The 15,725-nt window shown below is 38.4% G+C and overlaps 3 protein-coding genes across 3 annotated transcripts; 1 reads left to right on the top strand and 2 right to left on the bottom strand.

The window, feature by feature from the left end:
* The first annotated feature begins 117 nt into the window (after nt 1-117).
* LOC106136455 (probable protein BRICK1-B) lies at nt 118-1,580 on the top strand. The gene is made up of 3 exons (XM_060949647.1): nt 118-414; nt 602-684; nt 1,485-1,580. The coding sequence occupies exons 1-3, from the start codon at nt 294-296 to the stop codon at nt 1,509-1,511; spliced, it is 231 nt and encodes a 76-aa protein (XP_060805630.1). The 5' UTR covers nt 118-293; the 3' UTR covers nt 1,512-1,580.
* Nucleotides 1,581-3,011: 1,431 nt separating this feature from the next.
* Nucleotides 3,012-9,996, bottom strand: LOC106136454 (3-ketoacyl-CoA thiolase, mitochondrial-like). The gene is made up of 8 exons (XM_013337007.2): nt 9,804-9,996; nt 9,141-9,307; nt 8,238-8,369; nt 7,202-7,466; nt 6,396-6,571; nt 5,257-5,448; nt 4,208-4,362; nt 3,012-3,161 (listed from the first exon to the last, which is right to left on the bottom strand). Exons 1-8 carry the CDS (start codon nt 9,820-9,822, stop codon nt 3,080-3,082), a joined length of 1,188 nt encoding a protein of 395 aa, XP_013192461.2. The 5' UTR covers nt 9,823-9,996; the 3' UTR covers nt 3,012-3,079.
* Nucleotides 9,997-10,358: 362 nt separating this feature from the next.
* Nucleotides 10,359-15,564, bottom strand: LOC106136453 (3-ketoacyl-CoA thiolase, mitochondrial-like). The gene is made up of 8 exons (XM_013337004.2): nt 15,448-15,564; nt 14,395-14,561; nt 14,000-14,134; nt 12,916-13,180; nt 12,005-12,180; nt 11,605-11,805; nt 11,028-11,182; nt 10,359-10,799 (listed from the first exon to the last, which is right to left on the bottom strand). Exons 1-8 carry the CDS (start codon nt 15,467-15,469, stop codon nt 10,718-10,720), a joined length of 1,203 nt encoding a protein of 400 aa, XP_013192458.2. The 5' UTR covers nt 15,470-15,564; the 3' UTR covers nt 10,359-10,717.
* Between the last annotated feature and the right edge of the window lie 161 nt (nt 15,565-15,725).

Below are 15,725 nucleotides of genomic sequence, written 5' to 3'. Positions count from 1 at the left end.
TATAAATCAGCTGTTCATAATTGATGTACCTTTGCTTTGATCTTTTGTTTAGCCTGTTCTTCGCATCGGACTGTCACTGTCAGCATCTGCCTGTCCTTGTCTGTTCAAGTTTGACTTGACTTGACTTTCAATAGTATCTCTCCTTAGTTTGTGACTTTCAACAATACAAGAAATATCTTAGCTTTGTTGTGTGTAAACTGTAAAAACCCCAAATTCTTAAGATTTGTCAAATTTATTTGCCTAAGTTCTTATAAAAACTATATTTCTATTCTATTCTACATACAAATCTCGAAATGGCTGCACCTCCTCGTGAAACAATACAAAAGCAAATCCAACAGGATTGGGCTAATAGGGAATACATAGAGGTTATCACGGGAAGCATAAAAAAGATCACCGATTTTCTAAATTCTTTCGGTAAGTGAAAGCTTGATCAAACGCTTTCGTTGTTAACTTCTCTGATTTAAATTGTGTACTACATATTTTCTTCCAAGCCGAACGAGATCCGTATCCAAGAAACTTTAACCAGATGCAATATTCTCAGAGACCTGATACCAATGTTTGTTTTGTTTTGTTTTTTAACCATCATTTTGTTTTGTTGTAGACATGTCATGCAGATCGCGACTCGCCACTTTGAATGAGAAATTGACATCTTTGGAGAGGAAGATTGACTATTTGGAGGCTTGTGTAAGTTTAATGTTGTCTGAACAATTTGTTTTGATAGGATAGTCAGTAGAAACATTTTTTATGTAATCAATAGATGTGAAGGAGGCTGGTAAAATAATAGGCAACCTGTAAAGTAGGTCATGAGAACCTTAAAGTCAATTTGTGCTGAGAGAGGCAACAAAGTCTCTCTTATAAAATGGTATGTCACATCTTTTCTTAGTGTGAACTGACCTAAATGTAGAATTGTACAGTGACAGAATTATATAGGAAAAATAGGAGTTAAAAATAAGAACCAATGGGTAAATTAGTCTTTAATTTGACAGGTGTCTAAATAATAAAAAGACTTATTCAATATAAATAAGGGATCTGCCTCCCATTGATATACTGCTTTTTGATGTCAGTAAAGCATTCTCCTAAGTGTAACAAACACTTTCCTGAAAACTGCATCAAAATTGGTTCAATGAAAAGCGAGATAATTGCAGACAAATATACAAACATATTTAAAATTCAGAACCAACTTTTTTTTTTAAGCTGGTTAAAAATAAAATAAATCCTACTACTATTATAAAGGCGAAAGTTTGTATGGATGTTTGTTACTCTTTCACGCAAAAACTACTGAACCGATTACCATGAAATTTGGTATGTAGGTAGCTGAAGACCCAGAATAACACATAGGCTACTTTTTATCCCAGAGTTCCCGCGGGATTGATAGGGTTTCCATGCGGACGAAGTTGCGGGCGGCCTCTAGTATATACATATTTTACATTTTTCCATGATTTGTAACAGCTTGACATAGTAAATACATATATTCTTTTTTACAGGTAACTAAGGGAGAAACTCTCACATAGTAATTACAGTAACATTTTATTATTATTTATATTTATATATTATATATTTAACTTCTTCCTATTTATAAGGAAACTAGGTTTTTTATATTAACTTAGTGATAAGGTATATGAAATTCTTTCATAGTATTGTCATACCATGTTAGATAAATATTGAAATATACATAATTAATAAGTACATATGTTGGTATGTCATGTAATTATTATTTTAATTTAGCATAGGTATAAAACTTCAATTTCCAAAAGTTAGATAATTTCTTATAACACTATTTGTATCTATTGTATAGAGACCTGCAAAGAAACTTGACTTCTCAATATTTTGGTTTGTATGAACTGGGGTTCAAGTTAATCTGCAGTTCACTGTATGTACATACGAGTAGCATTTAAATGGACTTAGGTTTTATTCAATAATAATATACATACCTAAAAATGAATATACCTTGTTTAAATTGATTTCAATTCTTACGTAACCTGCCTTATAGTACCACAAAATAATAATTCACTGTAAATGTACACCTTGCGACTTTTTTCAGTACTTTAGTACTTATGTTACAGTAAACATATTTCAGTACTTTACAGTACACTTAAAATTATCAAGATTTTTAAATGGTGAAATAGTAAAAACAGGACCTTTATTGTATACTATATTACAATATGTCTCCGAATAAAATATCTGACATATGGATATGACGTAATTAAGTCGTTATTTGGAATCATTAAAATGTAGAAAAGGAACCATATAATTTTTATTCTGATTTGTATGATACATACATACATACATACATACATACATAAAATCACGCCTCTTTCCCGGAGGGGTAGGCAGAGACTACCTCTTTCCACTTGCCACGATCTCTGCATACTTCTTTCGCTTCGTCCACATTCATAACTCTCTTCATACAAGCTCGGCGGTTTCGGGTACTTTTGACCTGACCCTTTACCAGGACGTCCTTAATTTGATCAAGATACGTTCGTCTAGGTCTTCCCACTCCGACCTTTCCCTCCACACTCTCCTTGTATATCTGCTTAGTCAACCTGCTTTCATTCATCCTCTCCACATGACCGAACCATCTTAACATACCCTTTTCTATTCCTGTAACTACATCTTCTTTCACATCACAACATTCCCTTATCACGCTGTTCCTTATCCTGTCACTCAATTTCACACCCATCATACTCCTTAACGCTCTCATTTCCACTGCATTTATTCTGCTTTCATGCTTCTTTTGCCATACCCAACTTTCACTCCCATACATTAATGTCGGGACCAACACGCCCCTGTGCACAGCCAGTCGAGCCTTTTTGGATAGTTTCTGACTGCTCATAAAGGCATGCAAAGCTCCATTCACCATGTTCCCCGCGTTCACTCTCCTTTCAATATCACTATCATACTTGCCATCTGATGTAAACTTTGATCCTAGATATACAAACTCTTTCACTTGCTCCACTTTTTCTCCTCCAATCAAAATATTACATGCTGTCATTTCTTTCGTATTGATTTGTATGATTTTTAACAATATTCTAGCATCAGTTGCTAGTACATATTAAAATCTAAATTTGGCACATTTTCTTCACATATTTTCTAGCAATAAGGCTATTCCTTGCCCTCCACCGCAACTCGACGCGACTACTCCAGTTTTTAAGTTACGACGCCTGAAATTTAGTAAAAAAAACAGTAAATTTGTTATTATATAAAATGCAACTACTATAAAACGTTAATTCTTCAATTTGGGATTCTTCTTGTAGGCGATGGGCTACCAAACTGTCACTATTTGATTCTCAATTCCATCTTTTGCACAACAGATTAATATGGCCTTTCAGTTGTTTCAAGACTGTTGGCTCTGTCTACCCCGCAAGGGATATAGACGCGATTATATGTATGTAAATGTTTATATAATAAAGAGAAACGGTTTGTTTTGTTGTTTGTTAGGAATAAATTTCTGAATAGACTTATTAAATAGCACAGAGATGGACTCAACCTTCAGGAGAAACATAGGGTACTACTACCGTAGGTACTGTACTGATTATTGGGAGCCAAGCCCCAGTGAAATCTAGTATATATTATACTTATATAAATATGAATAGTCGTCGAAAACCATAATAGAGCGTTAAGGAGTATGATGGGTGTGAAATTGAGTGACCGGATAAGGAACAGCGTGATAAGGGAATGTTGTGATGTGAAAGACGATGTAGTTACAGGAATAGAAAAGAGTATGTTAAGATGGTTTGGTCATGTGAAGAGGATGAATGAACGCAGGTTGACTAAGCAGATATACAAGGAGAGTGTTGAGGGAAAGGTCGGAGTGGGAAGACCTAGACGAACGTATCTTGATCTAATTAAGGACGTCCTGGTAAAGGGTCAGGTCAAGAGTACCCGAAACTGCTGAGCTTGCATGAAGAGAGTTATGAATGTGGATGAAGCGAAGGAAGTTCCTATGCAGAGAAAGAGGTGTGATTTTATGTATGTATGTAACCATAACAGTAGTCATTACATTAGGCACTTGTGCAGTGGTTATGTTCTCAGAATCTAAAAATGTTCCCTTAATTACCAACCTTCAACGAAAATAGGTCTTCTCTCTCTTTCTACCAATCCAGTTACCTTGAAGCTTGAAAGAAAGATAGGATGAGACATTGCCTTTCAATGTCCGAAAATAAGTCTCTAGGTACTAGGTTCGCCTCGTCTAAGTTAAGCCTCTTACCTCAGTTCATGTACCATATGCACTGCTATCCTAGCGCCCGAGGCAGCTACCGGATGGCCCAGGGTCAATGCTCCTCCTGATACGTTCAGCTGGTCAGGATCTATGTTGAGCTGTCTGCTAGTGACGACAGCTTGAGAGGCGAACATGTCGCTTATCTATGGAATACATACATATATATATAACCACGTCTATATCCCTTGCGGGGTTGACAGTGCCAACAGTCTTAAAAAGGCTGATAGGCCACGTTCAGCTTTTTGGCTTAACGATAGAATTGAGATTAAAAAAGTGACAGGTTGCTAGCCCATCGTCTAAAAGAAGATAGGTACCAAAGTTTATAATCCTATCCCTTAGTCGCCTTTTACGACATCCATGGGAACGAGATGGAGTGGTCTTATTCTTTGCTTTATTGGTCCCGGGAGTCACACGGCACTCTGTATCTGTGGAACAATTTGATAATATTCCACTTTAAGATGGTTTAAATTGATGAAAAAAGATGAATTGAATTTTGAGTGTGTCTGATCTTTATCTCCCTGATAAAAATTATGAGGTCTAAGGTGGTTTAGGTGGAGCACATATGGTGGATTTCATGCAATCACGTCCTTATCCCTTGCGGGGTCAGAGCTAAAAATATTCGATGTCCACGTTCATCCGGATAGCCTCATGATGGAATCGAGATGCAGATTTTGAATGCTTAACAGCCCATCGTCTAATCAAAAGTCTTTTTATACCTTTCCTTACTAGTAGAATAGCAATAACGGTCGAAATACTACATACATACATACATACATATGGTCACGTCTATGTCCCTTGCGGGGTAGACAGAGCCAACAGTCTTGAAAAGACTGAATGACCACGTTCAGCTATTAGGCTATATGATAGAATTGAGATTCAAATAGTGACAGGTTGCTAGCCCATCACCTAAAAAAGAATCCCAAGTTTGTAAGCCTATCCCTTAGTCGCCTTTTACGACATCCATGGGATAGAAATGGAGTGGTCCTATTCTTTTTTGTATTGGTGCCGGGAACCACACGGCACTTGGAAATACTAACCTCAAACAAATCTACTTCTTTCACCCTTGTTACTTCTAGCAGTCTTTCCACGGCTGTGACCGCACCCAGGCCAGACTCTGGGTCTCCGCCCACGCAGGCCCACCCGGCAACCCTCGCGAGTGGCCTGAGCTGATGCCGGGTCACCGTCTCCTCGTCTGTCAGGAGCAGTGATGCTGCACCGTCCGCAGGTGCCTATAAAAACAGAATCTTTTACGACAAGTAAATCTATAAGAGAAATCTATTACGTCGGATACACAGAGTTCGTCACACTGTCACGTCTATTTTTCATGGAGGCAAGAATTAAATATCCGATCTGCACATTGGATCAAAAATGTGCACTTGAAGACTTATTCTAATCTGCTTAACATAAAAAGAAGTCATTACATGGTACACGATAACATTGGAACCTGTGCGTGACGATTTTTTATTCGGATAACTTAACCGTTCGACCTGCAATGTTTTCATAAATCAGCTGAGCAGTATTGAATTGTGCTTAAGCCTATTAAAATGACAAATATCTAGAAATAAATTTATTTTAAAATTGGATACAAGGTATCACTTATTGACGTCACATCACTTAAATCTAATTATAACTACTACCGCTTCCAAAGCGCATGTGTAGAAGAAGCGGCGGAACAAACTACACTGCAGCATTTTCTCCGGACGTCAATTTACAAATATATGTAGATCTCTTAAATCGTGGACGAATGTATATTGCTAAAAGAGTTGGATTGACTGCGTAAAAGACACGCGTAGTAGGTATGCAACTTGGTGGAAACCGACATACAGTTCTAACCTCGCATAAAGGAACTAGCTGTGCCCGCGACTCCGTCCGCTCGGAATAGTTATTTTGGGCATCATTGAAGACCTCAAGGGTAAAAATTTTCTCCGTTTTTTTCACATTTTCCATTATTTCTTCGCTCCTTATAGTTGTAGCGTAATGTTAAATAGCCTAAAGCCTTCCTCGATAATTGGTCTATTCAACACAAAAATAATTTTTAAATTCCAACCAGTAGTTCCTGAGATTAGCGCGTTAAAACAAACAAACAAACTCTTCAGCTTAATATTATAAGTATAGATAGATAAGATCAAAAGAAGGACTATGGACAGAAATATCAAGAAAAAGAAGTAAAACTCACAGCAGAATTCCCAGCAGTAACAACCGAACCATCTATCAGCGTTGGTTGTAACGCCTCCAACCCTTGCAAGCTGCTGTCATCATCTGTCACCTCATCTTCTGACACCGTGATCTCCTTCTTTCTCATTGTCGCTGTTACACTCACTAGTTCTTCGACGAAGACATTAGATGTTTGGGCTGGAGAGGCATTGAAATGTGAACTTTACGCTTTGTTAAATATGGTGGAATTTCTGTCATAGTCAGGTTCACGATTCTATGCAGTCATACTCCATTGGATTTAACATACATACATACATAAAATCACGCCTCTTTCCCGGAGGGGTAGGCAGAGACTACCTCTTTCCACTTGCCACGATCTCTGCATACTTCTTTCGCTTCATCCACATTCATAACTCTCTTCATGCAAGCTCGGCGGTTTCGGGTACTTTTGACCTGACCCTTTATCAGGACGTCCTTAATTTGATCAAGATACGTTCGTCTAGGTCTTCCCACTCCGACCTTTCCCTCCACACTCTCCTTGTATATCTGCTTAGTCAACCTGCTTTCATTCATCCTCTCCGCATGACCGAACCATCTATTAAAAAAATGTTAAGGGTGGACAACCCTTATCACTAAGGGGTATGAAAAATAGATATTGGCCAATTCTCAGACCTACTCAATATGCTCCTAAAATTTCATGAGAGTCGGTCAAGCCGTTTCGGAGGAGTACGGGAACGAACATTGTGACATGAGAATTCTATATATAAACGATAATTAAACCACGAATACTTCGTGTTAAATTTATGATTAAAATAGAAATCCAATCACCTGCCTTCCACTTTAAGCGACTCTCAGATGCATATTTATCAGCGTCTTCCCTCGTCACATTGTAATTCTTTGCCAGTTCCTCAGCCACCTTCTGCAAGGTCAACCCACTTCGGCTATCTACGAACTGAGTAGTTATATGGTCTTCGAACTGGTATGATCCACCCAGGGTGGCGCCGAAACGAACATTTCTGACAAGGTGTGGTAGTGACGTCATTTGTTCTGTCCCGCCGGTGAGCGACACCCTGGCAAGGCCTGTTAGGATCTCCTGGAAAATGTGATGAAATATGCTGTTAATGAAGTAAGCATTTTAGAAAGTTCTTATTCGAAATGGAAAACGGTTTTGTCTGAAATTGTTGGTGTGTTGTGTTGTAGGCATTAATTAATAAATAAATATATACGGGACAAATTACACAGATTGAGTCAGCCTCGAAGTAAGTTCGAGACTTGTGTTACAAGATACTAACTCAACGATACTATATTTTATAATAAATATTTATATAGATAAACATCCAAGACCCAGACCAATCAGAATAAGTTCTTTTCTCATCATGCCCTGGACGGGATTCGAACCCGGGACCCCGGTGTCACAGACAAGCCCACTACCGCTGCGCCACAGAGGCCGTCAAATTTTTTTTAATAATGTGTCTATCGGAACCACGATTTAGTCACATGCATTGGTTTACCCATGGTCACTTTGGACTTTCGGCTAGATGAAAAATAAGTACTAATATAATCAAAAGATGCCAAAGTGCCGTGTGGTTCCCGGCACCACCAATAGAAAAAAGAATAGGACTACTCCATCTCTTCCCCACGGATGTTGTAAAAGGCGTTTATAAGCTTGGGATTCTTCTTTTAGGCGATAGGCTGCCAACCTGTCACTATTTGAACCTCAATTCTATCATTAAACCAAACAACTGAACGTGGCCTTTCATTCTTTTCAAGACAGTTTGCCCTGTCTACCCCACTAGGGATAAAGACGTGACAATATGTATGTATGCTTATTCTGGTACAAAAACAAAATCCAATTCATACAAACCAGAGCACCGTTAATGACAGCCTGCAGGCCGCTTCCACATGCCTTGTTCACGCCCAGGGCTGGCTTATCGATGGGTACTCCTGAGTAGATGCCGCAGTACCTTGGGGTCTTACCGCCGTCGCATTGGCTGAGCTGAGAAAAGAAGAACAATACGAATAAGTACATTTTTAGCTGTAGTGTTGAGGGCCGTTTGCGACTATAGGTACCTATTGTCCATTTCCTAAAATGAGCACATGCCAAAAAGGCCACGTTATGACTACTCCCAGATTGTCCAATGTCCATGATGATCTATTTCAAAATGGAATGTTTCGCAAATCGTCCACCAATTCCCAGACCACGTTTCTGATTGATTTTATGATTAGTTCATTGTCTGTGGACAATTTTATTTCTCTCTTTATAGATAAGTAGAGGCCGCCCGCCTTTGTCCGCGTGCAATTATACTAAATATAATAAACTCCGGGATAAAAAGTAGCCTATATGATATTCTGGGTCTTCAGCTACCTACATACCAAATTTCGTCGTAATCGGTTCAGTAGTTTTTGCGTGAAAGAGTAACAAACATCCATAGGTACTCACAAACTTTCGCATTTATAATATTAGTTGGATTAGGTAGGTATATCGCCAGATTCATCATTGTTTTGTTGCACTACATTTTGCTTGCCACGTTCCGTACGATATCCCTTTGCAATATCCACAGAAATAAATGGAGATGACCATTAATAATAACCCACATTGATTACCAGTTACCATTACTGTGGTTTTGTAGGTAAGTATCTACGCAACTATCTAGTATCTACCCGCGGGCAATAATGCATAAGCGCCCATATTCGAAAATGATAGGTGAAGTTTTAAATAAGGGGAAATAGGCGACCTCTATCAGTCTAATAGCAAACATCAACTTACATAGTTAACATTTCCTACAAATGTGTGGTCGATGATACTAGGGTCCAATTCAGCTGATTGTATCGCTCCTTTGGCAGCTGTAGCGAATATGTACGAAGCAGTCAGTTCGCGCAGAGATCCGCCATATTTACAAAATGGCGTACGTTTCGCGCCGACTACAAATATTCCTGAAACAATAAATTAATATTCTTATATTGGCTTGATTTTAATGATGTTTGTCCTTTGAATACGTTTGATTTGTGAATTAAAAAAAATTCGTCCAAATTGTGGTACATGTACACTGGAAATATATGGATATTTTTATTTTTAATGAATTATTTCCCGTTTGGTTTTCGGCACTTTAGAATAGTCCACGTTTTTCCCTTGGATGTCATAAACGGCGACTAATGGTAAGGCTTACATGGGATTCTTTTTTTGGGCGATTATATACGGGATATCTATATGACTGTTAATGAATAAACACTAGACTTATTTTTATATTATGAAAAACATTTGAACCTCCGCTGAGTGACAGAATTATTTGGCATTTATCTTATTTATTTTTGCTAGGATTAAACTGGATTTATATAAAACTGCAGGATGCCAGATAAACTTACCTACCATAGAATATAAATACTTATATCTAATCTTGGTGTATTACTTAATAATAAAATCTATACTGACCTTTGTTCGGCACGACCATAATAAAGATAAAACAATAGATATGAATAAGATAAAACGCGCACTGACAAGGTGGTCGTGTCTCACACTGGATCTTTATGTGAATTAGTATGTAAGTCTATCTGTCTTATCAATTGTTTATTCGTTGATAGATAGGTACATACAATGTATGTTATTTATATTTATTTTGGTATAAGGTAGAAGATAATAGGTATGTAGTAAGTATGCCTAATTAAGCTATCAGCGTATTGCTCTATAACAATAAATTTGTCGAGTTGCGACCTTTTTTTATTGCTGCAACTCGCACCCTAATTAATTTGTATTCAATATGAAATTGTAAATTGTGTGTAGCAAATCAAATAAATGAATTATCTATATATCTAGTTCGTTTGAAAGAAAGTCGTCCCATTAAAGGAACGTACCTTGATCAAATTGGAGACGTTCTGGCAAAAGATCAGGTCCCGAAACCGACGAGCTTGCATGAAAACTGTTGCCTGGGGAATTTGATCTCGAAAGTAAATCAGTCAAAAATTATAGCTTTCAATAAAACAATAAAAATGCAGTAATACATATTTATTAAAAATACAATTATTCATAACAAAAAAGTATGTGCTATCAGTCGACATTATTTAAAAAAATTAGGTACGTATAGAAAATATAAATTAAGTAACAAATAATAATAATATAAAAATAACTCTTCCTTTCATTATATGTATGCAATTTCTTTATGCGTGGTAATTATTCTTAAGTTAAGTACATACATTACTATTTTTAAATTATTTTTTTAAATAAAATTTTATATGGACATTTTTTAAAAAATGTTAGTTTTTATAATTTATATAAATTCGATTTTATCGCTGCTCTGTTCATTAGGCTCATCAACACTTAAATTATAGAAACTCTTCTATTTGCTATCATCAGACTGACTCTAATAGGATGGCGATACCTTGTCCGCCGCCGATGCAGGCTGAACCGATTCCCTTCTTGAGTCCTCGACGTCTGGAAAATAAAAATCATAATATGATAAGATCTTATACATATCGCAGATATCTAGTGGCGTTTATTATTTAAAACGGAGAAATCTTGCCTATTATGTTATTGCATCTTGCCTATTATATATTGTTATATTTCTTTTAATTCGAAAATAAAACAGTATCCGATTTCTCTGGGAATAGGGAGAAACGGTATTTTACGGATGCGAAACAGTGGTTTAAAACTACTGATTACCTCAATTCGTGTGCCAAGTGCGCCGTGATCCTGGCACCAGAAGCTCCCAGGGGGTGGCCCATAGCGATAGCCCCGCCGTTCACGTTGAGCTTGTTCTGGTCCAAGCCCAGTTCCTTGACGCAGGCCAGGGTTTGAGCAGCGAAGGCCTCGTTTATCTGATAAATAATGCATATTGAGGCTTTCAATATCCTTTTATAACCATGTTAATAGCACTGGTTATGTCATTGAGACAATGTCTTGTCTTTGAACCTAAAATCCCAGTTTCGTTACTCGGGTCAGGTCAAAATGTATTTTTTAATTGGTACTTGTATCATCAAAATTATAATACCAACACAAGTCTCAAAAATGAACTCTATAGGTTACTCCTGACCAGAAATATAATATTTCCACACTTCATAGAACCACTAGTTTCAAGGGGCCCAATATTATTTTTGCTCATGGCCCCATATTAACTTATCTACGCCATTTAATACACTCCAAACTGGAAAATGTTGTTTTCAAAGACGGATCTAATGACCCTCCCCAGGGCAAATACCGAGATGATGCGAGAATGGAGGATGCAATCGTGATGACCTACCTCAATTAAGTCAATGTCCTCCAGCTTATGGCCAGTGACAGACAGTACATTCTTTATAGCCGGCACTGGTCCAATGCCCATGACGCTAGGGTCCACTCCCACGAAGGACCAAGCGAGGATCCTCGCGAGGGGCTTCAGACCGTGCTTCTTCACGGCGTCTTCGCTAGCCACGATCAGCGCTCCAGCTCCGTCGTTTACGCCCTGAAATTAATTAGGAGAGTTCAGTATATCAATCAGGCAGGATTTTTGTCTGCACTATGATATTGCAAAGCCGCTATGGATATTCACAAATAAACGGTCAGTTTCGTCTTGATTAAATATTTTGATAATTCTATTTAAATGTAAACACTTTAAAATCTGCAAGAAGAATAGTCGTGTGGAAGGTAATTGATAAACTTACTGAAGAATTGCCAGCAGTGACCACGCCTCCCTTGCGGAAAAGCACAGGAAGTTTATTGAGCGCCTCGGTCGTTGTCTCTGGACGGGGGTGCTCGTCCTTGTCTATGACTACTTCCTGTTTCTTCACCTTAACTGTGACTGGAGCCATCTCTTCTTTGAACACGCCGGCGTCGAATGCTACAGAAAATGGGATGTTAATATAGATAAGTGGGTGCCGTGTGGTCCCCGACACTTTAAAGTAGGACCAACTCCATATTTTCCTTTAAATAAATAAAATAAATAAATACCTATATACGGGACAAATTACACAGATTGAGTTAGCCTCGAAGTAAGTTTGAGACTTGTGTAACGAGATACTAACTCAACGATAATATATTTTATTATAAATACTTATATAGATAAACATCCAAGACCCAGGCCAATCACAAAAAGTTCTTTCCTTAGCATGTCCTGGCCGGGAATCGAACCCGGGACCACTGGTGTCGCAGACAAACGTACTACAGCTACGCCACAGAGGCCTTCGAGGCCGTCCACTTGAATGTTTGAAAAGGCGACTAAAACAATAGTCACATCCATCTAATGCAACTTTAATCATCAGGTTGCGGAGGTGGACGGAAGTCGTTTGGTGTAAAAACCTGATATTACCTAATCCAGGATCATGTTCAGTGAGGCGCACCCTGGGCTCCTCTCCAGAACGGTGAGGATGTAATCGGGAATAACGCCAGAAATAAGTCGACATAGCTAGTTGACATGCTTTCTTTCAAAAAACTTTAACTGCTAATTTTCTGCTTTTACAATTAACGATTGAGAAAGAGGGAATGCCGTGTAAATTGTGATATGATGATGATATATGATTATGATAATCTAGGAAGGACTCAAGGACCACAAACAGGTGATGAAAAGTTTCTTTACCAGCTTTCCACCGTCTTTGTGATTGGATAGCGAAATCGTCCACCTCTCCTCTCATCAGTCCATATTTCTCTGCAAGATTCTCAGCCGTCTGCGGCATCGTGAAGTTACAGTAAGTGTCCAAGGAACCAGAGGTGAGGAGATCTTCGAATGGTACATTTGTACCCAGGGAAGTGCCGAAACGTACGTTTCTAACAACGAAGGGTACTGCTGACATATTTTCTGTCCCGCCAGCAAGCGAGACTTGGGCGGTGCCAGTTAAGATGTCCTGGAACAAGGCATTGGAGTCAAGTTTCCTTCATCAGTGCCGTGTGGTTCCCGGCACCAATACAAAAAAGAATAGGACCACTCCATCTCTTTCCCATGGATGTCGTAAAAGGCGACTAAGGGATAAGCTTACAAATTTGGGATTCTTCTTTTAGGCGATGGGCTAGCAACCTGTCACTATTTGAATCTCAATTCTATCATTAAGCCAAATAGCTGAACGTGGCCATTCAGTCTTTTCAAGACTATTGGCTCTGTCTACCCCGCAAGGGATATAGACGTGACCATATGTATGTATGTATGTTTCCTTCATCACTCGTCATGTCAGTACATTTAGAGTTTTATATTTCGTTAAAATTTCCTTTAGTTAGCAAGCAACTCAAAATCATAATCCCAGTTGGGTTAAGGTTCTCTTGTTGTTCCTAGAGATAAGATGATAATGACTTCGTGTATTTACCTGACTTATCCACTGGGCCGTGGTCATGGGCGGACCCTGGGATCTTTCTTTCGGGAACAGGGACAAATAACAGAAAAATGAGTAACAAGTGCCGTGTGGTTCCCGGCACCAATAAAAAGAAGAATAGGACCACTCCATCTCTTTCCCATGGATGTCGTAAAAGGCGACTAAGGGATAGGCTTACAAACTTGGGATTCTTTTTTAGGCGACAGGCTAACAACCTGTCACTATATGAATCTTAATTCTATCATCAAGCCAAATAGCTGAACGTGGCCTTTCAGTCTTTTCAAGACTGGTGGCTCTGTCTACCCCGTAAGGGATATAGACGTGATGATATGTATGTATGAGTAACAAAAAAAGAGTTACCTGGACGCTGTTGACGACGGCCTGGAACCCTGATCCGCAGAGCCTGTTCACACCCAGAGCCGGTTTGTCTTGCGGCACTCCCGCCTTCAGAGCCGCGTGGCGAGGAGCTAGACCTCCGTCTGAGGTACCACTCAGCTGAAACATTGGTAAAAATCAGTAACTGATTGCCAGCGGAAAGATGTGATTTCTGCCTCCCTCCCCTCAAAAAAATTAAAAGAAATGAAAATACATCATACATAGGTACAGCCGCGTCTATATTCCTTGCGGGGTAGACAGAGAAAATAGTCTTGAAAAACTGAAAGGCCACGCTCAGCTGTTAGGCTTAATGATAGAATTGAGTTGGTTACATGAATGTAGCAAAAGAAATAATGATTTTGATCAGCAAAGACACTCACCCCATTCACTTGTCCCACATTAACAGTGTCAATTATGTCTGGAGAGATCGCTGACGCCTTGAAGGCCTCCCTCGCAGCCGCGGCCATGAGGTCCGAAGGGTGGACATCCCGCAACATCCCCCCCATGCGGCCGAAGGGGGTTCTTTTGGCTGCCACTATGTATATACCTGTCGGGAACAGGTATTTTAACCGGTTTCAAGAAGCGATGCGTGTTTTTTTTTACTATTTTTTACATTCTGTTTTCCAGGTTGTTTTAAAATACTTCCTTAGTACCTACCTAGGTTACTTACTTAGTTTTAATTTTTGAAACCGTCCTTACATTGGCTTTTGACTCAACCAAAAGCATAATGTGTTTTTTTGGTCTTAAAAAGTATGTATGTATGTATCGCAAAGATTCTAAGTACCTACCTATACCCTAGGCACTGTCCAGTCCAGACCAGTCTTTACTTCAATTTCTCTCCTGTAGGCAACCTTCTTTGTGAATATTTAAAATAAATTTAAACCTGCCAAACCGATTTCCATCCAACGCAGCTAAAAACTAAAAAGTTCTTTCGGAAAGATATAAAATTCATTGGTTTGATCGGGTGTTAAATGAAAACCACTTATAGGTACCTAAGTACCTACTAAGAATGCCTATTGACTAAGTTTGTCAAATTTTCTATAACTAAGTTTGTCCGATAGGACATTTCTGAATACCTACTATTTTGACTATTCGTATGTTGGTTTGTTTCTCGGCATACGAAATGAAAGCGAAGGTGCGCACGCGCAATAGACATTGACCTCACCAAACCAAACTTATTTATTTTTAACACACATAACCTATAAGCCAAAGACGACAAACAAAACAAACATTTTCCTTTGCGTATTTGATCGTAACATATCTAACTAATTTGGATCTCAAAACGTCTTGTACTTACATGGTAGCCTAATCATTAAAATAAATGACGAGTTTCGGTAATAAAATTCCATTTAACACGAGACTAAAGTCCTTGTAACGACAAGCATTATTTAACCCAACACCTATTAAATTACTTAAATAAAAACTATTCCTACCTTTATTTACAGCCACAGACATGTTTTTTTATTGATGGAACGGTAAATCACTAGAAAAAAAAAACAAACACGTCACTTCGCGGCCGCTTATGACAGTAAATGATTATAATATTGTTGTATTATTTGTTGATAACAAGCGGTTGATAACCGGTCTTCGTAGCGCCGTAGGTAAGTAGGTATCTATATGAAATGCAAGTTAGTAACAAAGAATTATTTTTATGATATTAGTTGCATTCATTCGAATTGTCCAAAGTAAAATTGAATATTCACGATAGGTT

This window comes from Amyelois transitella, chromosome 19 (genome assembly GCF_032362555.1).
Source record: "Amyelois transitella isolate CPQ chromosome 19, ilAmyTran1.1, whole genome shotgun sequence".
Classification (NCBI taxonomy): Eukaryota; Metazoa; Arthropoda; class Insecta; order Lepidoptera; family Pyralidae; genus Amyelois; species Amyelois transitella.
The sequence above is the reverse complement of the archived record's forward strand: the minus strand, read 5'-3'. Positions and strand labels throughout refer to the sequence as shown.

Coding starts and splice junctions, on each gene's coding strand:
- LOC106136455 (XM_060949647.1), top strand. CDS start 294: ATGGCTGCACCTCCTCGTGAAACAATACAAAAGCAAATCCAACAGGAT. Junction 415..601: donor CGATTTTCTAAATTCTTTCG/GTAAGTGAAAGC, acceptor GTTTTGTTGTAG/ACATGTCATGCAGATCGCGA. Junction 685..1,484: donor TTGACTATTTGGAGGCTTGT/GTAAGTTTAATG, acceptor TCTTTTTTACAG/GTAACTAAGGGAGAAACTCT.
- LOC106136454 (XM_013337007.2), bottom strand. Junction 8,370..9,140: donor TTGTAGGAAATGTTAACTAT/GTAAGTTGATGT, acceptor TTCTTTTCTCAG/CTCAGCCAATGCGACGGCGG. Junction 7,467..8,237: donor CTGTCATTAACGGTGCTCTG/GTTTGTATGAAT, acceptor CACATTTTCCAG/GAGATCCTAACAGGCCTTGC.
- LOC106136453 (XM_013337004.2), bottom strand. CDS start 15,469: ATGTCTGTGGCTGTAAATAAAG. Junction 14,562..15,447: donor GTCTGTGGCTGTAAATAAAG/GTAGGAATAGTT, acceptor TGTTCCCGACAG/GTATATACATAGTGGCAGCC. Junction 12,181..12,915: donor ACAAAGACGGTGGAAAGCTG/GTAAAGAAACTT, acceptor CATTTTCTGTAG/CATTCGACGCCGGCGTGTTC.